At 36.3% G+C, this 27,855-nt stretch overlaps 1 protein-coding gene across 1 annotated transcript; it reads right to left on the minus strand.

Moving 5' to 3' along the window:
* Positions 1-1,567: 1,567 nt before the first annotated feature.
* On the minus strand, positions 1,568-26,799 carry LOC127956668 (tyrosine-protein phosphatase non-receptor type 5). The gene is made up of 13 exons (XM_052554790.1): positions 26,578-26,799; positions 22,429-22,721; positions 16,378-16,521; positions 14,964-15,074; positions 10,235-10,584; positions 7,938-8,127; positions 7,671-7,755; positions 6,135-6,214; positions 5,769-5,906; positions 5,576-5,686; positions 5,248-5,405; positions 4,742-4,855; positions 1,568-3,365 (listed from the first exon to the last, which is right to left on the minus strand). Exons 1-13 carry the CDS (start codon positions 26,633-26,635, stop codon positions 3,272-3,274), a joined length of 1,926 nt encoding a protein of 641 aa, XP_052410750.1. The 5' UTR covers positions 26,636-26,799; the 3' UTR covers positions 1,568-3,271.
* Between the last annotated feature and the right edge of the window lie 1,056 nt (positions 26,800-27,855).

The raw sequence follows: 27,855 nt of genomic DNA on the forward strand, positions 1-27,855 counted from the left end.
ACACTGTACTTAACAAACAACATTGTTGCTACTTTATAATGAATGAGTTTACAGTAATTCACAGAACTGATTTAAGACAGTGACAGACAGCACTCATCTTAACTAAATATCAAAGTGTGTGATAGAGATACAGTAGAAACATTATGTGTGGTTTTGTATTAAATAATGACCCAGATTGTGAAATACATTTATTACCCTTAGATTAAGGGAAGCACAAATACTGAAATGAGAGCATCCAAGGTGAAAGCTATGGATTTATTTTAAATATTTGTAATGTTATTTAATGTTATTCATAGTGTTTTTTTTTTTTTTTTTTGACTGAACCTTACAAAAAAGTTATTATTTCTCACTGGCTCATTTACCAAATGGGTGCTTTCTCTTCGTCCTCCACAAATTAAGCTACTGTAGGTAGTTCGGTAGCGAGACGTTTTAATAAATTATCATTTGCGATTAACAATGTTGTGATAAGTAGGCTATACCAACTTTGTAACTCGTTACCCCCCAAACACTGGACATAGCAGACGTATGTACCGAATACAAGAAGCTATCAATCAAGAAGGTATCAGGATTATGAGTTATTTTTCATTTTTATTTTTTGATTAATCACTTGGATTAATCATTCATTTTGACAGCACTAATGTTTATTTATTGTAAATAGACAACCACACAAGAGTAATTGTTACTAAGCCTGCACCAATGTTCTTGTCCATTGCCCTCGCAGATTCCTGCAGCTAAGCTTGGATGTACATTTACATTCCATTAAAGGTTATTAATGACATGCCTCTGAAGTTTGACTTTTTCCACTATAACAATACTTATAGGCAACTAGTCATATATCTCTAGTCCTTTAATGTATTGCATTGTACTAAAGTGCGTTCATTTTCAATGGACATATATGTGGCTGAAACAGGTAGCCTAGTGCATCCCAAATTTTTCAACATGAATATTTTTATATAACATTATAGTCATGGCCTATGGCCTTTAGAATTTTTTTTTTTTTTTGAGGAGGTGAGGTAGAGCACAACAGGCCCCATTGCGTGGGCCTAAGCTTTTGTTCTTTACATTACTTTTACTTTTATACTTGAAGTAGTTTTTTAAACCAGTACTTTTACACTTTTACTTGAGTAAAAAGCCTGAGTTGATACTTCAACTTCTACAAATGTATTTTTAAACCCTAGTATCTATACTTCAACTTGAGTAATGAACGTGAATACTTTTGACACCAGTGCCTGATGAAGGGTATTTGTCATCGGTTGATTGGTTCATTAAGTGGTTTATTCTTACAATTTATGTTAGATTTGATTGTTTTTAATCTTTGTATATGCTTTCTTTCAAATTTGTGAAGCCATTCGGGCAACAAAATTGCATTAAAACGTGCTATACAGATTAATAAAGCTTAAGTTGCTAGTGCTGTGTGGAATGTATACCTCGGGAAACTACATGTACCACAGTGCAACACAATTGTGATGACACAGCAGGTCACACTAAATTTACCCCCCACCCCGACAACTCTAATGTATGATATAAGAAAAGTAAGAGTGTTAGAACAGAAATAATTAAATCGGAATTGACAACCCAGGTTCATTTATTGGCAGTAATGACCATAAAGTCAGAATCATAATTCCTGTTTCACTTTACAAAAACACTTTTCACATGACGGAGGTAATAACAGATGGGCATATTGGATGAACTTGCAGTGCCAAGAATGTAAACATGAGATATTATGGCTTAAGGTGACGGTTTAACATTGTTATAGGACCAAACACACAATGTAAATGGAAAGAACTCTCTGTATAGCATTAACCAATAGCTTCTAAATTTATAGTTCTTAAAGTTAAACTTCTAAGTTACGCATTTCTAATATACATACTGTACCAATACACATTACTAATCAGTTCGACCACAACAAAAGTATTATATAAAAACAGCTCAGATCGTTAGTTTGGGTTGCTTATACTACTACCCTCACTGTCTGAGGCATTTATATGTGCAGCTTATAATCTTGTTATTGTGGTTATGATAGATCGTTTATTATTTACAAAATTCAATTAACATTAATCATCATTAAGCATAAATAGGAAAAGTCACTGACTGCCTAACATTAAGCCCACACAGTGGAAAATATATAGCATTACAGTGCACACTGACAATAACCATAGTTTATAAAAGTATCAGGTAATAGTAACAATCATTTTCAGAATAATAAATACGATAGAAAACGAATGTATTAGAAATATTCACTTTCATACAACATATTTAATTTCTAAAGCCATAAACGAATGCAGTATTAGCAGCAAAACCCTTGTGGTCCCAGCATACATGAACGTTCACACTAAAACTGTGTATGCATTAATATGAATATTTCATAATTATAATACACAAGTAACACCTCTTAAATTTGAAATATTTTTTCCCCAAATTCGTTTGTTTTTTTCCTCTTGATTCTCTTTTTTTTAAGCCACTTAATCATTCAGGATCCACTAAAGAATCAGTGACAGATTTAGTGAGTCTCTAGAACAATTCAAATGTTGATGAATTCCACATGTGTTAGTTATTTAAAGGAATCCACTCAAAAAAGTCATTTGTTCTGGGTTTGCTGTTGTTTTGTGAATTCAGCAGTGCCAACGCAAAAGAAATTCTGAGGCATCCAGTCCTTTTCTCATAACATTCAGTTCAGACTGTGAACCGCAGCTCAAACTAAATATTATGTTGCGCCACTGTAGATTCAGTAGCAGAAACACAGGAAACACATTCTGAATATTTAAAAATTGTGTTTAGCATCAGCAGAATAAAATATGCCTACAAACCATTAACCAATAAGTACAAAAGTGAAAAACAAATATGTATTCTAATAAAATACATCTGATGATCGTATTATGACACACAGAATTTTAATACCTAATTTATACTGCTCATGAAAACAATTGAGAATATTTAAGCCTATATTCAGATATATTCAGGAAAATGATATAAAAAAATGTTATGCTGTATATACTGTTTTTAAAAAGCATTGTTTAGTGGAACTAGACCTTGTACAGTGACACTTAACACTAGTGGCCTTGGAAAGCACGGAAGAGGCTATTTAAAAAATATGCCAAGAAATACATTTGCCGGCAGTTGTGATGTGTGCAACCCTTGCCTTGACACGCACAGAACAAAATTCCACAAAGATCCATCTTCACAAACATTATCTGCGGTCTCCTCTCCTGAATCAGAAAGCTCATGGCAATAGCAGATCTCTTGGTATGAACGATGAAGCTCCTCTAGCTGTTCACGGTCCAGGCTCCACAGGAAGGCGGCTTTCATAGAGACTCAAGACATGATGCACAAATTCATATTGTTCCTCCGTTTGGATCATTCCACCCCTGTGGAAAAAGACACCGCATGATTACAGTCAAGCCTTGCAACAACCATCACCATTAAAATGAGAATTTGATGAAAATCATGTTATAGTTTTTAGCTTGTTTGTAGTTGTTTTAGCTGCTGAAAGAAGTGTTTTATGTGATTTTCTTTCGAACAGTGAATCTACAGATTAAAATGCATAACTGAGCTGCATTGCTTAAGCCCTGTCTGTGAAACCAGACCTACATGTTTGTGTTTATTCTAGCTAGGACTAGCTATTAAACCTCCACCAGTCTGGCTGCCCCCTTTGGAGGATTTTTTTTACTTGTTCCAACCAGTACATCAGATATGATCTATGGCTATTTCATCAAGGAAGAGATGGAAATAGAGCACGTCTGAGACTATCCAGCTACTTTCCAATTCCGTCTGTCTACTCCAGTCCTTCCCAGGGCAGAGCCAATGCTTACTACGGACCCAAGGCATACCCAAGAACCCACTCCTGTTACAAAGCCCTCCGGCATGTCCATCCTGGAGCTGAATCTCATAGATCTAGATTCTCTGGAGTGTGTTCCTGCCCAGGTTCCCAACCCCAAGGCCTTTTGGGCACTCTGCTTCCAAGCACTTTCCTGGACCTTCTTACTCTGTTGGTTCAATCCAGCTTCCAAGCTCATTTACACCTCTCCACGTTTGGCCCAGCTCTGGTGGATTTGTCCAACCCAGCTTCTTGGCTCCTGTTCTTCACTATTTCTAACCAGTTCCTCGATTTCTTCTCTTCTGGCTCCATCTAGCACACCTGCTCCACCTCGAGCTTCCATTTTCTCAATGCTGGCTCCACCTCCGGCTTCGGAGTCCATGATCCCACTCACCCTGTGAAGACATAGGCTCATCGTTCCCTCTGTGGTCTCTACTGTTGGTCCATCGTCACTTGGATTTTACTAGACTTCCAGACCTCCACCTGCTCTTTAGCCTTCCACTCTCTTTGGCTCCACCTGGCTCATCCTTCATCCTCACTCCCACTAGCTCGGCCTTGGTCTGCCGAGCCCCCAGTTGAAGGTGTTGTGTCAGGTGGGAGGTGCAATGTCAGGTGTCGTATTATATGTCAGAGTTTTCTGTTACTAGATATTCTGAATGTGGGTAACCAAACAGTTGCTGGGCCCAGTTGACTTCCATAGTATAAAAACCTTATAATTTTAGCTTACTCTCATACTTCAAAATATATTATTTTGTATTTGGCAGAAGAAAGAAATTCAACAACTTTAGAGTGTGCAAATGATGAAATATTTTTAGTTTTATGGTGAACTATCCTAGAACTTCAGCCATTTCAACTCAAGAATTTATGTTGTATTCATATTCGTAATTGTTTTCATAATCGTATTTCAAAATACTGAACCAGTTGTACCTGTCTGTCCGAAGTTGGCACACAATTCCCAGCACATCCACAACTCCCTTCAACTCCAACTGACGACAGCCGATTGACGTGGCTATGAAACACCCCGTCCGACCAATTCCAGCGCTACAAAAGGTCAAAGATAATTTAAATGGTTAATGATTGATTGGTTGCACTTTATTTTACAGTACATGTACTTACATGTACTTATAGTGTACTTCTAGAAAGAAGGAAGATCTGGTAACACAAGGTAACTGCATGGGTTAGGGTTAGGTTTAGGGGTAGGTTCAGGGTTAGTACCTAGTTATTACATAGTTATTGTAATTACTATAATATGTACATAGTATGTACATGAGGAACAGGACTGTAAAATAAAGTGCTACCGATTGATTATATGTTTGTATTGTAACTGAATTATGAACTTTTTTTACTATATTACATCAACAATACTGTGCGTATCGTGCAATGGTGGAAAAGTGTTAGACAATTCGTAATATTTTGCTGGTAAGCTCCTGTACCTGCAATGTACAATAACCGGCCCACGGGATGTAAAGCCTCTCCTGTCCTCCTCAACATCATTAACTAACTGCAGCAGGGGTCCAGCGCTCTCTGGGGTCTTATGGTCCGGCCATGAGGTATACCAGTAGTGCTGCACTTTACGACTCTGGCCTCCTTGCTGGGGATACAAAAACATTCGCTCCATTACAGTATCTGGCCATTGTAATTCTCTTAGATGACCGATTCCACTCGTATTAGTCCATTTGTATGGTGTCTGCCAAAATTTATAAATTAAAATGTATGCTAAAACCATTTTTCTAAAGAGTGTTTATCTTCTAATACAAATACCTTTAGTGTAAGGGAGCGGATTATATAGTGGTCACATTCCTTCACATTATTAACGAAGACCTCCACCCTTCCATAGATCCCCCTCTTCTCAGGCCAGTACAGAACACATTTCTGAAAAAGGAAAACCGTTATGTACATCGACAGTCTATTTAGTCATATTAAGAATATTAAATATATTTTTATTGCAAATTACTTCATTTTTTTCTTTCAGTTTAGTAATCATGATGATGATAGGGCAGTCCTCTTGCCAGACCATTTGCCAGAAGTCATTCACCGTATTGATCATTGGACCCTGAGTGGCAATGAAGGCTCTCTCATCTTTGAGATAGCCCTGGAGACAAGAAGTGGTGAACTTAAAACAGATTTAATAGCATAATGACTCTTTTTGGATACTTAGGTTAATTTGGAGATCAAACTAAACTCTCCTATTACCATGTTTCACTTTACAATCACGGATAGTAGTAGATTTAAGTTAAGTTTCCTCATGAAGGACATTAAGTGGCACTTTGTCATGGGCTACTGAAGAATTTGTGAGCGTGTCACTGAAAATTGAACTTACTCTTATGTAGTTGGCATTAATGTAACTGCTGAGCAGGTCGTTTGAGTTCTTACTCTTCAGAATAACTCTGGAATGTGGATCTGAAATGAAATGTGAATTGTGTGAACATTTTTGTAGCATTATATTCGATTCACCACAACACGAGGAAATTTAAAAAACAAACAAACATTTTCAGAACAGTGTAAACAAGTCAGAATCGAGCCAAGAAAAATACAATGGCATCCTTCTCAACTAATTAGTGAAAGAAAATATTCATGTGAAAAAAGATTGATATTGCTAAAAAGAGTATATAGGACATTCCTAGCATGAAACACTTCTGTAAACTTTAATGCACTTTCTTTTGTGGCTCAATAACTGTGAACAAGTGTGAAAAACTATAACTATAACAGGTATAGATCTAGTATCTGATACTAAGTTAGAGTATCTGATTGGACAGAAAATCAAATGAGAAGCTTAAGTGCAGTCTGATGTCATCAAAACTGTTGTAATAACTGCTACTGGCTAGTTCATAAAATGTAACCATATGCACATTATTTAAGGTCCACACTCTGCAATAACTTTCAATCGGACTGAAATGTCATTCAAATCAATTATGCTAGGACTGAGTCATTTTAGTCCAATTGAGACATCAATCCGATTATTAAATGATAATTTTGTATCATGTAAATGTAGCAGTATTGCAATAGTGTTGTCACAATAATGTACCAAAAGTTCACTACACAATATCAATACCAGTAAAAATTGTATGCAAACCAGTAAAGAGTTTAGAGTTTCTCTGTTCCAAGTTCAGCACTGCATCAAAAACTATTGGAACGATTTGATTTTAATAGTTTTCTTTAATATTTAAAATATAACTTTTTTAAATTAAATTATGAATGCAAATATTACCCATCCAATGTTCTTTAAATAAACATTGCATTAAAAGCTCAATCTTTGTAGTCACTGTAACTGATTTCACTTAAAAACTCCTGTTATGATCAAAAAATCTTTTTACACTGTAGAATAACAATTCGTACTTATTGTGTTTAGGTATGGTAATATCTGAAAGCAGAGTTTGTCACCGGGAACTGAATTTACCTGGTACTCAGTACTACCAATACAGTAGAACGGATATGTTTTTAAAATTTCAGAAACAAATTGGTACCAAAGTACCAGTATTTTTGACAACACTATTAGCACTTTTAAAGTGTCTATTGTACTTAATGTTTTAAAGATCACTCCTGTTTTCATTAACATTTTTATGGCAAAAAGCAGTGTGAACATTCTTCAAAATTTCTCCTTTTGTGCTCCAAACTGGGGTTTTGGTGCCTTGCTCAAGGGTCTCACCTTAGTCGTGGTATTGAGGGTGGAACAGAGTGCTGGTATTTCACTCCCCCCACCTACAATCCCTGCCCGTACCGAAACTCAAACCTGCAACCTTTGGGTTACAAGTCCAACTCTCTAACAATTAGGCCACTACTGCCTCCAGATAAACACTCGGCTCAGAGTAAAATGACATACAGTTAAAAGCCATTCATTAGAAATTCTAATACTAACTTGGCAAAATGGTCTTGTATCTATTCTTTGATCCATGATTTGGGATATCCAGTTCTTTCTGATCCACAAAGTTCATTGGAATTTCCTGTGGATAAAAAAAGTACACGTTCTGAAAACCAAATACAACAGAAATTGTCAAACTGTCATAACAGAAGCACTGAAAGATGCCGAACTGAACCCCAACTGTCTGTAATTCCCATGGTTAAGTAAAGCCGACCTGAACCAAATTATTGCTGAACTTACTTATTGCACTGGTGTGTTACTTACGGCAAACTCTGCATGCAGCAGCGGTGTGTTCAGAGTGATGTCACGAAGCTGATGCCGTGAGAGGACCCGACCGGCTGACTGCAGGTATTCCTGAGTGGCACGCTCACGTGGGGTCACGACCCCACTACTCAAAGGCTCAACGGAACCCAAAGCACTCATGTCCAGCACCAGCGAGACATTAGATCCACGTCTGCATGAGACAACAGAGACACATCAAAAATATCTGGAAACCATTAACAAAACACAGTCAGGTAAGTGTGGTAGAACAAATCTACCTTTACTTGCACCTGCTGGCATAAGAAATAAAAATGCCCTAGCCTAATGCTCTAAGACATAAGCATTGCTTAGGTTGGAGGTTGAAAAAAAAAAGCCAATAAACAATATATTACTGCTGTTTCACTTCTGTTAATGGATTGAGCAGCCATATTGGATTCTAGCTAGAGTTGGTGTGGTTTCTCCAAGTTTGCAATTCAGAAGGGGGGCGTTCAAGTGAAAGGTTCCTGCCTCAACGGAAATCTGCTCCTGTGTTTATATGTGCTGTAATGCGAACTGGGTCCAAAGCAATGTTTGCTGCATCAAAGTGAATATGGGAGGTGAACGCATGTTTCAGACAATTGATTTGTTATATGGTATAAGTTTGGTCTGGCAAAATAAAATCCATAACTTTTAAACTCATAAATTATGACCAATGGTCTAAGTGGAGTTTGAGAAAGTAGGTTTTCAGGAAAATGTTCATTGTTCTCAGAATGACCCAAGGAATCTCATCCCAGCAGGTAAAATGTAACATTTCATTATAATATTCACCACAAACTTCTAGGTTATTCCCATGGTGCCAATGACCCATACCAGGTTTCATAATCATATGTTCAAGTGTCTGTAAAATACAGTATTTTAAGGTAAAATGGCTATAGAACAAAACTGCTCCCTGCTGAAAAAAAAAACAAAACGATAAAAACCATCATAAAATTTGAATGGTTTCTACTACAAATATTATTGCAAACATTAAAAACCATCAACTTTTAACTATGAAAAAAATGGTTTCCTGTCATGTGTTCTGGGATATATTCTATTAGGATTTAGTGGTGTTAAAAAACCACCAATAGAAGATGACAGATTACCAGTAGAGACCAACAGGGACAATTACTTTCCATTAAAAACAATAGAATTCCCATTATAACCAGTTAAAACCATTGAAAATTCTGTGAAGGTTTCTATTGATTGTTTCAGCAGGGCTGCCATGAAAAAAAAATTGGTATTGATCACCTCTGTATGCCACACTAAATTAAACAAGTTGACGTTATAAGTTATATATTTCATATTTCTTATAGTTGACACTGTCCTAAAACTGTGCGTAGCCTCAGGTTATGTTTATCTTGACATGTACCAGGTTTTGTTTCAATACAGCTAAGCATTATGGAGATTTTGGAGCACTGATCGTCAAATTCAATCCTGCAATATTTGAGAATATTTGAGGGTTTGACCAATCAAGTTGAATTTCATATATTTTTGTCAGGATGGTCTAAAGATGAATTGTCTGAACAGAAACATTTTATTATGGAAAATTAAGTCTTGGGTTCTCAACCCTGTCCCTCGAGATCCATTTTTATTAGCACGACAGTTTAATGATCGACAACAGATTTGGTGATAACTAAGTAAATACTGAAATACCATACTGATTTCTTGCTAAAATAACATAAAAAGTGGAAAAAGTTGGTCAGAAGCATACATTTACACACATATGATCTCGAAAATGGATCTGAGAATCCCAGAGCTGAGAATCCCTGTCATAGAGTGTATTAAGCTTGGTTATGTCATTAAAATCTAGTAAGTTGCTTGCGAAGCTAAGATCTCTGAAGTCTCTTATTCCATTCTGCACATTTGCATTTAGTTATGCCACACAAAAAATCAATGATTTTTGTCAAAAACTGAATAAATCCTCTCGCAATGTCACCTTGAAAAAAGCAGATTCTTCTAAAACTCTCCTTCAAAAAGGAGTTTACAATTGAAACAATATGAAATTAAGTAAATAATGACATTTTTCCTTTTTTATTAACTCATTTAAAAGGTGTACTTTTCTTCTTTTTACACTTTTAACTTCCTTTAGTGCGTAACGTTGTTGTTTGGGCATGAAACCGATCTGCAAAGTAACAAACCACAAAGTCCCCTCCCTAGAGAGTTATATTCTATGTATCAGTCAGCACTGTTTCTGAACTCCCTCAAATGCCTCAACTTATATAAAAAGGGCATAATAGCACCCCTATAAATCAAAAGTCTTTCATGCATAAAGGAAGTCTTACCGCTCCTGCAGGCCTGCAACAGACTTCATCCTGAAGGGTGAATGTGTGGAGGACACAGTGGGTTTGAGTTCAGCCACAGAGTGGCCCGGTGGGCACTGCGGCTCTGACGCCGTCACGCTGGAATGAGTCGGATGGATGCTGATGTTACAGGATGGGGCGCTTGTGCTGCTGGTAGAAAGGGTGGCACTGGGTTTGGACGTCTGGTTGGCCTGGACCATACTGTTCTTGAGGGTCAGAGGGGGCTGAGCACCATGAACAGGGATGGGTGCCAGCTGTATGTCCCGGCTGGGCGGGGATGGGTCTTTGAGCTGATGATCCAAGAATTCCTTCTCCTTTATTCGGTAAAGCACCTGAGGAAAGGAAATATTCATTTTTAATATTAATCTATTACTCGCGGCTAGTTAAACCTTGTCCAGGTCACCCTAAATCTGGAAATAAATAATATTTTACATGTTTAAAAATGTATTTTTTTAGAACTCTCACGAATGACGATTGTCATTATTATAATAATGCTCCTACTTAATTCATTTCACTCCCCTAAGAGTTAAACAGTTGAGTTTTACCGTTTTCGAATCCATTCAGCTGATCACCAGGTCTGGCGGTAGCACAATGCTGCACCCATGGTCCAATCAGATTCAATGATCTATGCTAAGCTAAGCTAAAAGTGCTGCCGCCAGACCCAGATTCGGCTGAATGCATTAAAGGGGGGGTGAAATGCTCGTTTTCACTCAATACCCTGTTAATCTTGAAAACCTATAGAGTAGTACTGCACCCTTCATAACTCCAAAAAGTATTTAGTTTTATTATATTCATAAGAGAAAGATAGTCTGTACCGATTTTTCCCAGAAAAACACGACCAGCTGGAGGCGTGACGTGTGGGCGGAGCTAAAGAATCACGAGCGCGAGTAAGCTTTTGCGTTGAGAGCATGTGGAAGCTAACTGTGACATTACCGTGAGGAAAAAACCATCATCCAAAACAAACCATGGCTAACAGTCAGATTCAGCCGTTTATTTATGATCCAGAATCAGATCCCGAGGCTGAAACTGAACGAGAGCAGCAGCAGCAACGACTCGCTCCGGGCGGGGCTCGAACCCGGGTCTCCGATGGGAGGGGACGAACTAACAAGGAGGCAGAGATATTTGATGCAGTTTTACTCACCGCCTGCGGTTCCAACACACGATCGTGACCCTTTTTCGTTGGGACTGCATCATCCTTAAGAAATAAACGATACGTCCGTCGTCAAACTAGACCTTGTTTGTAAAACAAGCATCTTCGAAATGCAGGGGAACAAACAAAAACACTTGCACAACTCCGTCGATGTTCTTTAAAAATAAACTCCGTCCACTGGTCCCTTAATGCTGTTTTTTTTTTTTGGTAATCTGTGCAGGTTGTCTTGCCCTGGCAACCAAAAACACACTTCTTTTGTGACATTTCGCGACGCTCTCGCTGTGATCAGTGAATCGCTCTGATCAGTGAATGTCTGTTCTCTCAGTGCTCTGCTATGCGGGAGCACGCGCTCTTCCAGCAGACATGCCCTCAGGACCCATATAAGGAAATTCCGCTCCATCTAACGTCACACAGAGCCATACTCGAAAAAAACTTTCCGAAACTTGTGACAAACCGGAAGGAGTATTTTGGGAACAAAAATACTCCTTCAAACGTACAATTTAATTTTTGAAACTTTGTCCATGTTAAGCATGGGAATCCAACTCTTTAACAGTGTAAAAAACTCAGTATGCATGAAATAGCATTTCACCCCCCCCCCCCCCCCCCCTTTAAAAAAGAAATGGTAAAACTCAACTGTCTTACTCTAGAGGAGTTGTAAAATGAGCCTATTTCAAAAAAAAGTGGAGTGTTCCTTTAAGATCTCACAGGATATTTCATCACATTATCTGAACTACACAACACTTCCTCACCACTACTTGTATCTAACCTCAGCAGCCTTATTCCTGTTACTAACATTGCTGCTCTTAACCATATTCAACAGCTTAGCTGTCCATTTTATACCCATTTAAATCATACATTATGTGTACAAGACATGGTCGCTCTATTAAGGAAAAATAAGAAATAAGGACCAATTCTCAGTATTAACTATTTGCTTATTAGCATACTTATAACTGGCTTATTGGCTATCCATTAGTGCTTATAAAGCACATTAATACCTAATTTTGCATGACCATATTTTAGATACCTTAACTCTGCCCAATACTAATATTAATGCTATTAATAAGAAACAAATTAGGAATTTATTGAGGGAAAACTCTTAGTTAATAGTGAATATGTGTTCCATAATAATAATAATACAACAATAATACAGTTACTCTGCTTTTACTATTTGCAATTTTTTTTTATTAAAATTAAATTAAATTGGTAGATTTTCTTTTACTTACAAATACTTAACTATATTGATTTACCCAATCAGCATACATATTTAATGAACTGATTCAGTCTCTGAATACTTTTAGATGGTTTCCATTGTTGTTGAGAAATTAAATGATCTATAATAATCTTCATGATTAAAACTAATTCAATATTGCTTTAATTTCATCTACACAATTCAAAGTAATCCTCATAGTAAATAGTCTACAAAGAAACCAGGACATGGAAAAGCCAGGGTATCTAGTCAAAAAAAAAAATCCCTCTACATTTATTTTAACAATACAACTCCTTCGTAAATATTTAAATATGACACATTTTTCATGCCTGAAAACAAATGTGCTCACAACTGCATCCAGGAATTCCAAAGTTTGCCACAAGAGGTCTCTATCACGTCACAACGAGATGTTGTATGGTTTCAGTGCATCTTTAGGCCTGATTTCAAAAAGACAAACACTTCCTTCATTACTGGCCCTTAATGTAGTTGAATTGTGTTGCAAATGCATCTGGCAACCCTACAAGCACAAAAAGCTGTTTCCACAATTCATACTCTTACAATGATTCATGATTGACGCCTAAACAATTAAAGGGATAGTTTACCCCAAAAAGAAAATTCTGTCATTAATTACTCACCCTCGTGTCGTTCCAAACCTGCAAGACCTTCATTAATCATCATAACACAAATTAAGATATTTTTTATTTGATTAAATCTGAGAGCTCTCTGACCCTCCATAGACAGCAACACAACTGAAATGTTCCCAGGTCCAAGAAACATAGTAAGACATCTGTAAAACAAGGCTATGTGACATCAGTGGCTCAATTTCAGTTTTGCGAAGCTATGAGAATACTTTTTATTCTATACCGTAATGAGTAAATATTTTACGGCTGATATTTTAGGTATATTTTTTATTATATATATATATATATATATATATATATATATATATATATATATATATATAATATAGTTGCCTTTAGTTGTTTAGGATGTCTCATGCAAAAGGATCATTATATTTGGTGGTCCAATGCATTAAAGGCATTAACCAATGTTTCTACTACGTTTCTGGGCCTGGGAACATTTCAGTTGCATTGGTGTCAATTGAGGGTCAGAGAGCTCTCAGATTTCATCAAAAATATCTTAATTTTTGTTCCAAAGATGATCAAAGTTCTTACATGTTTGGAACGACACGAGGGTGAGTAATTAAAGACAGAATTTTCATTTTGGGGTGAACTAACCCTTTAACAAGTGTGAAAACCAGTCCTGTCCCTATATTTACGCGGCTCACAGCTTAAGATGGTAATTATTCCTTAAGCTCTTCAGTCCATGAGCGCCAGAGAGAGCGGGTGCTCTGAGGACGCGCGATGATGTCATTACCGGACTTAAGACAGACTTAAACGTTAAGAGCAAACGTCGGCCAATCAGAGGGCAGAGTCAGGTGCGATCAAGATGGCAGCGCTGATCCCTTAAAGTGCTGAACCACTAGAGGAAACCATGCGACTTCCTCTGCCACAATACATCCGCTTTGCAATGACTCTTTCTGTATCATATCCTGTGTCTCTGGTCTTTCTCACAATTACTCAAGGTATAATACAACCCAAGTGTCTTCTGTGCGTACAGACGTGAATGATCAGAGTTTTAATCTTAAAAACCGTTGGCGTTAACTTCACAAGGGTTTCTGCTGAGACAAGCATTAAACAGGAAGTATCAGAACTTGTAGAAGTGAACGAGTATTCAGTGTTTTTAAACCGCAGGACGGCCTAATCACAAATAAGATCTCTTTAATATCGCATCTATTTCTATAAAAAGCACCGAGATGAAATGGAGAGTAAATTGTGAACAAAACACCGAACAGACTTGGGTTTGAATAATCACACTCTTGTCCATTTAGAGTTGATTTACAGCAGAATTCACTTTTTCTCATATTTGAAGAAGTTTAAACTTCTGTGTGAAGTGACTTTGGAAAAATGTGTATTGTATGAAGTGGCATGTATGAAGATGACTTGACTTTTACCAAAGTTTCTTGCTTCTCCTATGTTTGTTTTCCTGAGAAAGACACCAGTATTCCCACATCAGAAGTTAGGCGTCTCAATACCAACTCCAATATTTCTCCTAGTTGTCATTTTGAAGTGTTAACAACTATCTACTCATTTGAATCTATTGGTATTTCTATGAAGGAATTTTAGGAGAAACTTCTGAAGCGTAGATAATAAATCCCATAAGCGAGAGCTCAATGTCATTAATGCAAACTCGCCACCATGCACACACACTCTTTTAGAGGGCTGTATCTTCCCACATTGCATCACATACTATAAAAATCAAGCATATGGTAGAAGCCTCTGAGAGATACATACCATTAAACAGGTGACGACGATGATGAATATTGTGAGGCAGATAACCAGCACATAGAAGCCGTCTTTACCCCAAACGCTGTTCTTCTCATGGTGGTCTTTGAAAACGGTCTTCTGCTCAAAGCCAGACAGACAAGAACATTAACAGCCGTGAAATCCAACAATGTCAAGCTGATCTGCAGTGCTATATCAGGCGGGAGGTTTGAGAGCATTAAAACACATTTGGACCGTGCTTGAGTAAAAGTAATACAGGGATCAACAAGTGCGATCTTAAGGAAGACATTGACATTGGGCTAGACAGAAGCTGACTCCGCCCCCTGAATCTGCCCACACACACACACACACACACACACACACAGAAATGCACCTGTACTTGGGAAGTTAACAGCAGGGTCCTGTGAGGTAACGTTCTATATTCAGTTTGAAAATATTTTAAACATTATCACTAATTAGATCATATTAATGGAGAGACTACATAAATTATTGTACTTTTTACATACTGCAAAATTTGTCATACTGCAAAACATCTTCAATATTTTACAAATAGTGGAAAAACACTACAATAATTGTATTATATATTATATTTATTATCATTATTATAATTAGTAATGTACATTGCATTATATTATATTATAAACATCATTAGTACCAAAAATGCTATAAAATGCATTATACCCTTTATATTATAAAAAAAACTGCTTCTCCAACTGAGAAGTAAATATTGTGTTATTTTAGTATAGTTGATATGCTATTGTAGTATTATATTTTTAATATTTTACACTTTGGTTTCACTTAAGGTTTCAGTTTAATTGCCTATATAGTTTTCATTAATTTTGATTTATTAGTTTTAGTTTATAACTGTATAAACTAGGTGAAATAAGTAAATATTGTATTTTATTTCAGTTGGAATTTTTAAATGGGAAACTATAAATGTTTAACCCCTTAAAAGGCAATACATTTATACCATCTTCTTTAATTCTTCTCTTTAACATAAGTTTCTTTCTTTTTTTTATAATCTTCAAATAACAAATTAAGAGTTCAGATAATACAATTATATTGAGACTCCTGTGCTAAGAAGAAAGAGACATTTTGGTGGTCAGATTTTTCCATATGTATTTTAAAATCTTTTTGAAGCATTAGAATGGTGTCAGAATTAGCCTCCGACGTCTCAGACAGCACAGCTCGAGACAGCCAAAGGACGCTGAAAAGCTGAACAAGCGGCACAAATGATGGTGGCTCTCATTATGGCCCACTGATGCAAATCGGACAGGTTTGCCAGAAAAGGTCAATACGTAGGAGGCAGGACTGTTACTCTGCTACCGTTGTTATTCACCTAATGCAAGGCAATGCAACATCTGCGTGTTCCGCAGTTTTACATCTGACTGAAACCTCATCCTACAACGGTTGAGACACAAACCTCAGTGGATGCTTCAGTGGTGGCAAGCGGCCCAGAGCTGTGGTGAAGGGTGTTGATGTTGAGCAATCGGATCATTTCCTCATGAGCCACAGGTTCTGATGCTCCGACAGACGACACGTACAGCTCGATGTCATCATTCTCCTCCTAAAACCATGAAGGATATCCTTTACAATTAGACAACTGAAGTCAACTGAACAGTTTTCAGTTAAATGTTTTAACTGTTGTAAGAAATTGTATTTCCGTCCATCTATCTATCTATCTGTCTAGTCAGTTTAAAAAAACACACACTCAATATAAAAGCTTCACTGTAAATCACAGAAACAGCAATCCAGAACTTACTGGAAACATCCCTAGCATCATGAGAATGGATTTTCTAGAGGAAACTGCGCAAATCCACTTCATTTTCAGCGTTTATTTGCGCATCTTCTCAGTTAACAACGGCTCTGTGTAGTAACAGCTGCTCTATGTGAAATCACGCACCTGATGGAATTTACCGCTGATTAGAGAAACGGCTTTACTGATGAGATGCGCATAAACGATTGGGCGATCGTGATCGGATTCGGCGCACCCCTAGCAGTGCGGTGTCTGTAGATAGAAATGGCTCAATCTAGGGTAATAAAAACCTAACGGTTCTTTTTACACCTCTGAAAACATAGTTATGTATATTAAATTACATTTCTGTAAATAGATCGTTGTAAATATTACACATTGCACCTTTAAGTAGTTTCCAGGGAGCAAATGTATTTATTTTTTTTACTCAGTAATTAATGTTTTTTGAAATGTAATGAAATATACTTCAGTAAAAGTAAAATTACAGATTTTAAAAACAACTTTTAAAAGTAGAAGTACACAAAAAAGCCACTTAATTAAAGTAACGACTGGGGATTGTGCCCTCTGGTGGTCTGAGCAGAAGCTACAACATCAGTTGTTAGAGGAACAGTGACATCAAGATCGCAAGAAACCTTTTGAAACAAATCTTTCATTGACTGTGTTTCCCAAACCACAAAGGGAACTGAGAGAAGCAAAAGAACAGGGACAACCCTGTGTGATGCAATGAAAAGATTAAACGTTTGTAAGACTTTAAAGGCCTCATATCAGAAGGAATCACATTTTTCTTGATCTTGAGATAAAAGATCATTGAACACTGAAAACAATGATATAGTGTAACGTTCAGAAGTCGAAACTTCCTCCTCAGTCGGAAAAAGCTTTTATTGAAACTAAGGGGTGACAACGATTCGTTCTTAACTCCTGTGGCTTCCTGATTGATGTCAGACGGATGAAACAAACACATGACCACATTTAAACGTCAATAACGCCCACCTGATTATGAGAAACTTCACGGATTCAGTCACATTGAGGTAATGATGTCTAGAACAGATACCATTGATTTTATAATATATACCACTAACAAAGTAAAATTGGTACAAAATGTTGCAACATATACTGTGTGGCATATCACGTTGCCACAAATGATTCTCAACAGTTGCACAAAAAAAAAAAAAATTGCAACAAATGATAGTCTACTTGTTTTTTTATATGATTAATGATAAACAGATAATATGATATTAGATTTGAAATATATTAAAATCAAGCAGATTTGCATATAAAATTAGTATAAAAATATAAGTTTCTCCTGTGTTTCTTGTTGTTATTTCTCTATGCTGGATGATCTTCTTTGTTTTCACTCTGATAAAAAGTGCAGCAAAAAATAAAAATAAAAATAATAATAATAATATTCCGCTAGTACAGTCCACTGAATGAGCAAACAAAAAGAAGTGAGCACATTTCAGACACCATCTTCTGGCGAGATGAGGTAATTCATTTTACGTGACACATGGAAAGTGTTGATTCAGCTGTAGAGTAATTATTAACTCTTTCCCCGCCACCATTTTTGATGATGATTTTCACTCAAATTGGATGGCCTCCAGTATATTTTGCTGTAAGAGTATTTGAATGTGAAATACACCAAAATACTTTTAAACAAAAATAATAATGTTATTCTAGCTTAAAGTCCACATGAAATCAAAATAGACTATATTTACTTTCTTCGCCTAAATTGATCATTTTGTGCTGAACAATTCATCCATGCGAGTCAATCCACACAAAAAATTTTTTTGGCTTCATAATCTTTAATCAAAATCTGAAAATGCCCCTCCCCTCTGCAATGGAGGACCTTCACTGATGACGTAGGCTTGAGGAATTGGGTGTCTGCTTAATCCGTAACCACGCCCCTCCAACTGACAGTAGACAGGCTGCCTGTGTGTGTGTGCGTGCATTGACAGCGCGTGAAAGGAGAGATGGCGAGGAGGTGGATTTTTGGTTGTGGAACTCACTGAACACTTTTCCCTTTCTCTAAAATTCCCTCGTTACGGTCCAGATGGCTCGATTTTTTACATTTCGAGGAAGGAGGGATAACAGAGTGGTCACGGATGTGCTCGAAGCACTTCACACGCGAATGCTTCAAAAATTGCACAGAAAACGAAATGGGGTTTGTGAAATATCTGTCATTAACAGATAACGCTGTCCCGTCAGTGTACACCGTTGGTACCTCACAAAGTTTGACGACGGTGAGTTGAAATGAACCATGTCTCATGCAATTGAACACACCTACTTATCTAGATCCAATCAGGTGCTAGTTGGAAAATAAGCCACGCCCACTATTTCCCTCTTTTATTATTCCGTTTCTCTCGGAAATACGTCACAACACTGGAGAAAAGTCGTTTGCAACTTCCGTTTCACGGGGACTTTAAATAATTCTTTTTTATCAACAGTTAAGAGTTAAGCTGCATTATTATTAGTATACACATACACATACTGTATATGTTACAATAATACTAGGGGTGTAACGGTATGCAAAAATCACAGTTCGCTACATACCTCGGTTTTAAAGTCACGGTTCGGTTCATTTTCGGTACAGTAAGGGAAAGAAATGGAAACATTAAACTGCAGGTTGTTCATTACTATACACTTTTTGTTTACACTTTTTTTAAATACTTTTTAATATTATATATATAAAATTTCTCCACTAAATAAAATACTCTCAGTCTCAAACTAATATCATATAATAAAATATAATGGAAAAATATAAATAACTATGATTACAGTGCACCATTACCAATCCCAGCTTGTAGACCTGCTCATATTTAAAAAATATATTTAACTTTTCCCAAGTGTAAAGTTGCAGCATCAACAGTTTCAGTTTTTAGATCTGCTCAGATTTCGTTATAGCGTTGGACCGATCGAAATTAAGAGCAAAGGTCTGTTTAAATGCCGACGTGAGCTGCGTTTGAATTACAATCGTTTTTTTCCTAGTTGTAGTGATGTTCACACTCGCGTGATGCCTTTTGAAAACATTAGGCCAGTGACACACTGGCATATAGCACCTGTCAAACATAGTCTATTTTGCCGTCAATGCTGTTGACGGTGTCCTTTATCAGTAGGCTTTATATTTATGCTCAACATGAAGTATAGATATTGTTGTCGTGAAGACAAGATCCTGGTCTGTTGGCGCCTTGGCGGCCTCCCGCTATGTCACCTACAGTAGCAGCAGCGCGCCAGCGCCACGTCAGACACGATTCTGGTGTGTAAAGACACAGAAAACGCGAGGCAGCTTTCACGCAACTGACATGCAGCAGAAACGCCACGCAGCCAGTGTGTCACCGGCCTTAGAATCAGCTGCGCTGAATTGCGCTGAACGCGGAGACTTCTGCCACTTAATATGTACATTTGGAAACACGAAAATGTACCTAAGTTTCCTATTCATACAAAATATTGCATTCGGTCATTCGGTACACACATGCACTGTACCGAAAGCCCTGTAACGAAACGGTCCGGTACGAATACATGTACAGTTACACCCCTAAATAATACACATTATTATTATTATTATTATTTTTATTATTATATACAAGCTACGCAATATCACGTTCATTATCGCCTTTGTTGAATACGCAATATGAACGTGATATTGCATAGCTTGTCCGTGATCTACGGCTCTGTCTATTAAATGCCGCTCCATTTGAAAGCAGGTAATGCCGATTTAGCGGTAATCGAGGAAACAGATTTATTGACTAGATGCGCAGGATCATATCGTTAGATATATCGCCCAGCCCAACAGCCAAGGGTTACATACAGTCAAACCAAAATTTATTCAGACACCTTCAACATTTCTCACATTATAACAGTTTATTCATAATAGTTTAGAAAATGGTAGTAAGATATGACAAGAACTTAGAGTTAAACTGTGTCAAAACAACTTCATGTTGTTAATGTTGGATAACTTTGATAGAAAGGTATGTAATGAATTAGGCTGAATAGCTGTCAGCTTTTACATTTGAGTACACAATTAAATAATACAAATTTATGTAAACCAATTAGTAAATTTACCAATTTTACTATAAAAGTAAAAAGTGTAAAAAGTTTGCTTTAGCAATTAAAGAAAAAACACTTAAAATGTGGTCAGGTCAAAGTGTCTGAATAATTTAAATTTTTCTCTTGTAGTCCACTCTATGAAGTGAAGAATGAATGAAGAATGTAATTTACATGTTATCCTTCAAATGTTTTTGTTAGCTTATCCAGTTGAAGAGACTAGATGTGGCGCTGCTGTGTTGTTAATTACAAATATTGTAATTTGAACATTAATGCGGAAAAGATCTTGATTAAAGATCTTGATTAAATGTCAAAACTGAAACCAAGCCATTTACACAGAATGCATGTTTTGCGCATTTTCTAGAGGAACATCTATCACCGTTGCACTTGAGTCTTGCACAAAAGAGCTGCATGTTTAGAAATTAATGCAAGTTCAACTTTGTGATTGGCTTTTAGCCATTTGTATTAAACTATACATGCATACATGATGCGGTTTTGTTTATAGTTCTTCAAGCAACTAAATTATAATTGTTTATAAACATTATTTTAAACGTTATGCATTTTTTTCACAGATAGTCGTGTTATCTTATGCTTTGAATAAATGTGCATTAGTAATATTTTGCTCCATGCGCCCTCTTCTGGCCTCACCCTAACTGAAATTATGCATTTTAAAATCTAACATAATTAGAATTTTGAAAAAAATTGAATTTAGTTTTTCATCCATTTTGACAGCCCTAATTACTACAGTGATGTTTCACTAGTCCATTTTTGCTGTGTAAGGAATTGCGCTTTTTTGGGCAATTCGTGGTCTGTTGAAAGTACCTTGTCTATGCTTTTACGCTTTTAAATGTCATTTTAATGTTCGATGGCTGAAGGGTGAGAAGAATTATCTCATCTCATTGTACCAGTAAAAAAAAACAAAAAGGTAGAGTGAACCTTTCACTGATTATTTACAGGTTAACGAAAGTTAAACCCATAATTTGCGCAAACCGTTATGGGGTATAGGAATAAGGTGGATATTCAAGGGCTATAAAGACACTGGTGCAAACCATGATGACCTTACTAACGAAAGCAGGGACACAAGAAATCTACAAAGTCAACATAACAAGAGCAGGACATTCATGACATAAACAGGGATGATGTTGATTTCATGTTGACTTTAATTACCACCCACACTGAAGTAGCTCTCAAACCTGAATTCATTTTGACAGGCAAATTGCAGTCACCTTTTGTGTACTGAGCACATCCCATATTAAGCTTCATCGGCATTAAAGCAAATAAATAAATTAATGTGTGACTCTCACAGGCAGTGCTGTGCACTGAAGTGGTGATATACGTGAGCCGTGATTGATTTTTCTGGACACCTCGTGGGAGTGGAGAAGCTTCCAGAGGTCTCGCATCAGGTGCATTAGTGTAATTGCCTTTGAGGGTAAGAGAGTTCATCTCCCTCCACCATAAAACACATCCCCATCACTGTGATACTCACAAATACACATCATTCAATCTGGTATGTATAGACAGTTGCCAAATGTTCAATGCCAGACCCAATGTCAAAGCTAAGGCAAGTATGTCTACTGTTATTAATATGCCTAGAGTACCACACAAAACACCTCAAATCAAGCAAATTAAAACACCCCAGGCTTCTACATTTCACAAAGAATCACAAGTTGTGTAGGCGCTCACCATTGTGACCGTATGGTGGGCAGATACAGGCTTGTTCTCCACATGGTCAGTGTTTTGCAGGAAGCTGACATCTGATTGCCTCTGTGGAGCTCTCTGGAAATGGGATCGTAGAAACCCTGCGGGCATCAGCTTTGCCAGCCGTCCACGGGACTGGGCCTGAAGCAATTCCCCATTAAATCCTAAAGCCTTTTCCTGACCGAGAACACCCATATGCTGGTATACAGGGCCAGTCAATCCGTTAGCCAAGCGCCGATGCGGTCTCTGATAAACTTCATTGTCCACAGAGATGCCCCCTGAAATACAGACAAACAGAGTTTCACATCATAGCTGTTACTTTATAATATCTGGAATAGTCGATTGACCAGTTACTGTGTAGGATCGCAACTCTCCAGTTTATATTTATACTGATTTAGCATATTGCTTACAAACTCGGCTTATTTAAAGTTGGCCTCATTTGGCTTATTTTGTACATTTGCATATGAACAAATCTGAATAATAACTTGAATAAGTCATAATTGCAATGATATCGGCTTGGCCGCTTGATAAAGCGTATAGGTTAAGTTTAGGGGTACAGAGTACGTTTTTTTCAGATTACTAAAATGTTCTTTATAGTAAGAAAAAATATTTTGAAAACTGTCCACTGGAAGCTTTTTTATTCTTTGTAATTGTTTGCGAAATGTAGGCCATTATCTAATTATAAGGAAAAATTGTTTCCACATCAATGTTTTATTGCACTCAAGTCGATCAAAATAAATAATTACTGCACATGATTAAATATGTTAAGTGCTTGATAAGTGAAGTAAGGTATATTTAAGTCTGTTATGAGAAGCATAACCATAATAATGGAGTGTAACCACATGCAATATCAATTACAGTAATGCAGAAGCATACACAGGCACAAGACAACCTAATAATGAACACATACTCTGTAAAAATGAATGTGCATAGCTATTTCTTCTGTACCTGGATTAAGCTTCAGAAATGGTTGTGCTTGGATGCATTATTATTCAGTTTAGAACTGAAAGACAAGGATATAAGGGTCATTATACGAAAACGTGCCATTTCCCACTTTTAATGTTTGATTTTCAAATTTCTGTTTTGAAAATCTTTAAGCCCCTTTTTGGATTAAGTAGATCCTTACCTCTCAGGAAAATGTGCCGTGCCATCTCAGGCTATCTTATTTTTTTCATTTTTTTCATTTAACTAATTTAAATGTGTGTTTTTGGTCAACCCTGTTACCAACATATTAATTACTTTTTGAAAAGGTTTTAAATACATGTATAGAACAAATCTGATATACTGTGGAAGATATACTCCCCCTTGTTACATTAAGAGTGTTTGTGAATTGAGAATATTGAAAGTTTTATTTTTTTAAGGGGATGAATACGTTCATTTCCAAATTACACTCTCCCAGCATCTTCTGTTTTAAGAAAAATGTATGGAAACAAAAATTAAACACCTCAATTCAATTTTGAGTGGATTATTAGCCTCTCTTACTAAACATTTACAATTAATTGATTACATTTTTATTTACATTTTTTAAGTTATATTAGAATATTATACAAGTAACAGGGTTGACACATCAGTTACAGGGTTGACAACAGCTACCGTATTGATTATACTGCTTGTTTGAGTTACAATTATGGTTGTAATGGAGTCTTAATTGGACATTCATAAACCTTTAATTCAACATGACTAATCAGCATATTATGTAGACGGCTCTATTGAGATATTTTAGCATAAAAATGACCGAAAAACCGAAACGTATCTGTTTGCATGAACTTTAACTTTAAAATGTTTTAACTGTTGCCCCGCCTTCTACTTCTCAAACCTCATACTTTCTATGATATTGTGCTGAGAAAACACAGATTTACCCATTCTGTGTTGGTAGTGGCGTGTACCACAGTTTGCTTTGCCAATTGAGAAACTTGATTGGTAAACGGTTTGCCAGAATATACCCTGACCCAGATCTATCCCGTTAGTGAAGCATTGGTTTCCACACTGGTTTCATTAAATAAATAAATAAAGGAAATTATTATTTTAAAAGATTCACGAATAAGAATCATCTGTTCACGAATTGAATCGTGAACTTGCATTACCGAGCCAAAGATGATACTGAACATTTCGAATGAATAAAGAAGTTCATCTGTAAACCACATAAAGCTATTGTTTGACTTCATAAACCTTTATTTTATGCATGCTTCGTATTGATCTGTTGACTGAATGCATAGTGTGATTTCTAGGAGAATGTTTGTGTCGTTATGTGCTTGTAACGGGAAAAAATCAGTCGCGGTATTGTTTGAAATCCCCAAACTTAAATATTAAATTAATAAATTACATCAAAATAAAAGTAATCACTGGTAATCTAAAATAGTTTTCAGATGTTACTGTAATCTGATTACCCCTTATTTAAAATGTAATTTTAACGAAATACAGTTACTCATATTTTGTATTTTACATACGTAACGCTGTTACATGTATTTCGTTACACCCCAGCCCTGATTATTTATGATTGTGTAGCATACTGTAAATGTAAGTAGTTCACATGCCATCAAATAATCATACAAGTCACACAAGCTTGATTTATTTTTTGACAAGAAAACTTTTTCAAACTATTTGGATGGAGTGCATGTATGGAGAGTATCCCAAATGCAAACTGAAAAGCTTGTTAATTTATTGACTTCTCATAATAAAAAAAATAATGACTTTTGATTTATAAAGCACATTTATAAAACCCAATGCACTTGTGTGTATCAGTATAGATCAGTAACCTCAACATATTTTAGCCTATCTATCAGTAGAATAAATAAAAAAACATGATTTTTAGGGATAAAAACTGTAAAAACATGTATATTATGTATACTATTTGTAAGAAAAGTATGTCTGTTAAAATTCTCAGTCATCCAGGTCATAGTTATCCAAGAAGGGTTGGCTCAGGGGTGACAACCCCACAGAGGTTAAATGCCTGGCACTCCCCATCAGTCATTTAGAAATGAAGAAACCCCTTGGATGAGAGGCAATAGCTTCAAATATGGACGTACCTAGTCCAGTTGCCCTTGATTTAACCCTTCTTGTGTATACAACATGGGTAAGACACACAAAAGCGTACTTGGGTCAACCCTCTTACCCTGGAATGGTTACAGGGTTGACGGTAACAGGGTTGACGAAAAAGGTTATTGCCGGCCATTACTAGCCATGAGGTATAGGTAATGACACTACATTACGTGCCTTAATGAGAGGCTTAAATATTATCATATATGTAAATTTTTAAATATGTACAAAAAACTTTTTAACATATGCTTTTCTGGTAACAGGGCTGACACAATGAGCGTGTCCCTGTCTTTCAGACATTACATAACCTCAAAGAAAATTCATTAAAAAGAAGAGAACACTTACTTGTCTTCTACCATCAACTTCATGAAAGTCAGATAATGTCACTTCCTGGAACTGATGCAACTTTTGGAACAGTCCATTATCTTTAAAGAGGTGTTTTTATAAAAAGTAACAGGGTTGACGAGAACCTAGGGACCCGACTAAATTGTGTGTTTTTTTATTTTATTTGACACGTTAAGAATAAAATCCATTTATGACTAATGAACTGACACTTAAGGCTTTATACAAGTATATGTTTTTTTATGATAGTTTGACTTTTTTGGCCTCGATAGCAAGTAGAAGTAGAAAAATCTTACTGAGGGACAGGCCATTTTCAACATTTCTTCAAGATGCTTTGTACAAAAATGTGATTAAAATCCTTTAAAAACCAAAGAAACAGAAAATAATTTATTCTTATATTATGAGACATTATGGAAACTAAAATATAAAATATTCTATTTCTTTTATGTTTTATTAAGATTTACAGAGCTTTTTTTCCCTGAGGGACACAAAATGGCACGTTTTCGTATAATGACCCATAAATATTTCCCTGTCGAATAAAGGTCCGTATATTTCACTTTGTTCTATGACCTGCACTGTTTACAGATTTCATTTACCCCATCAAATGATCCCATTGCCCGTGTTCTTAAACGCACACCGTGTATTTTGCCAAATAAACGCCCAGTTCACTAATTTCAATAGCAAATACGTTTGATATAAATTATTACAGCAGGAATTTATACGAACAGACGATATCGATTTTGTTTTTAGCCTCACCTGTGACGTGCAATCCCATCAATGAAGAAATAACGACTAATGCCGTGTCCACGAACATTTTTCTTCTTCTCGTACTACAAATACATTATGGCTTTATGGAAATCAGTCGAGGTTGCAGTGTCTCTATGGTTAAGACACTGAAACGATGGCTGTTTAATACAATAATTCTTCATCTGCTGAGGATCACACACCCCGGTGTGTCTCTCTAGCGCTGAGAGGATCCATTTGAAGAATCGTTTTGTTGATTCACTTCAAAGAACCGATTCAAACGCCGATCCATATGTTACGTCCGGTCAAGAACATAAATAACAATGATTATAATTCCTTACATTTATATAGCGCTTTTCTTGACACTCAGAGCACTTTACATAGAAGTGGGTAATCTCCTCAACCACCAGAATTAAAATCACAATTTAAAATATTGTGGTTTTTTTGTAACATAACACATTCAGAGCTCGCGGGACGGGGCATTGGGCTTTTCCTGAATTAATGTTCATCCCAGCTTTGTTCTATGTTTAGTTCTGTAGGTTGTGTTTCTGTAAATACTATGTTGTTTAGCATTCAAACACCCACCCAACTCACAGAGTTATTTAGTCTAGTGATTCACACTTGACGCTCTGCGATTCTGTTCGAATGAATCTTAAAAGAGCCGGTTCGAAGAAACGATTTGTTCATGAGTTCTCAGAAGAGAAAATGAGTAGGAGGAGGAAAAACATAAGCTGAAAAATTAATTAGCTTTACTTGCCAACATGAGCAAACGTACAGTGCTTTTAAAGTTAGCTATATATATATATAATATATATATATATATATATATATATATATATATATATATATATATATATATATATATAATCCCTCAATAAATGAATAGATCTGCACATCTTAAATTATTATCAGGCTATTAGCATTATTAGAAGTAGTATTGTATACTATTTCCTAAACTGGATGATCAAAAATCCCTTACTTTTAATTTCAGTAACAACTGACAGTTGTCCAGGCTGTCTACATTTAACAAACACCAAGAAGACCAGGCAACTTTTAGGCAAGGTTTTGTCAAGCCAGTTGTTTAGTGTCTTGACAAGCTGATGATAAGCCTATGTTTATTGATTTTTTATGTGTTATCTCTTTTCCATAATGCTGCAATATAATCATCCGAGTGACATTTTTAAATGACCTAATACTATATAGACATATATAGAATTACATAGTAAATGCACAGTTGCAAAATATAGCATTTTCATAATGTTGTGTTAACATCCCCATTCTCACAAAGGA

This window comes from Carassius gibelio, chromosome B4 (assembly GCF_023724105.1).
Source record: "Carassius gibelio isolate Cgi1373 ecotype wild population from Czech Republic chromosome B4, carGib1.2-hapl.c, whole genome shotgun sequence".
Classification (NCBI taxonomy): Eukaryota; Metazoa; Chordata; class Actinopteri; order Cypriniformes; family Cyprinidae; genus Carassius; species Carassius gibelio.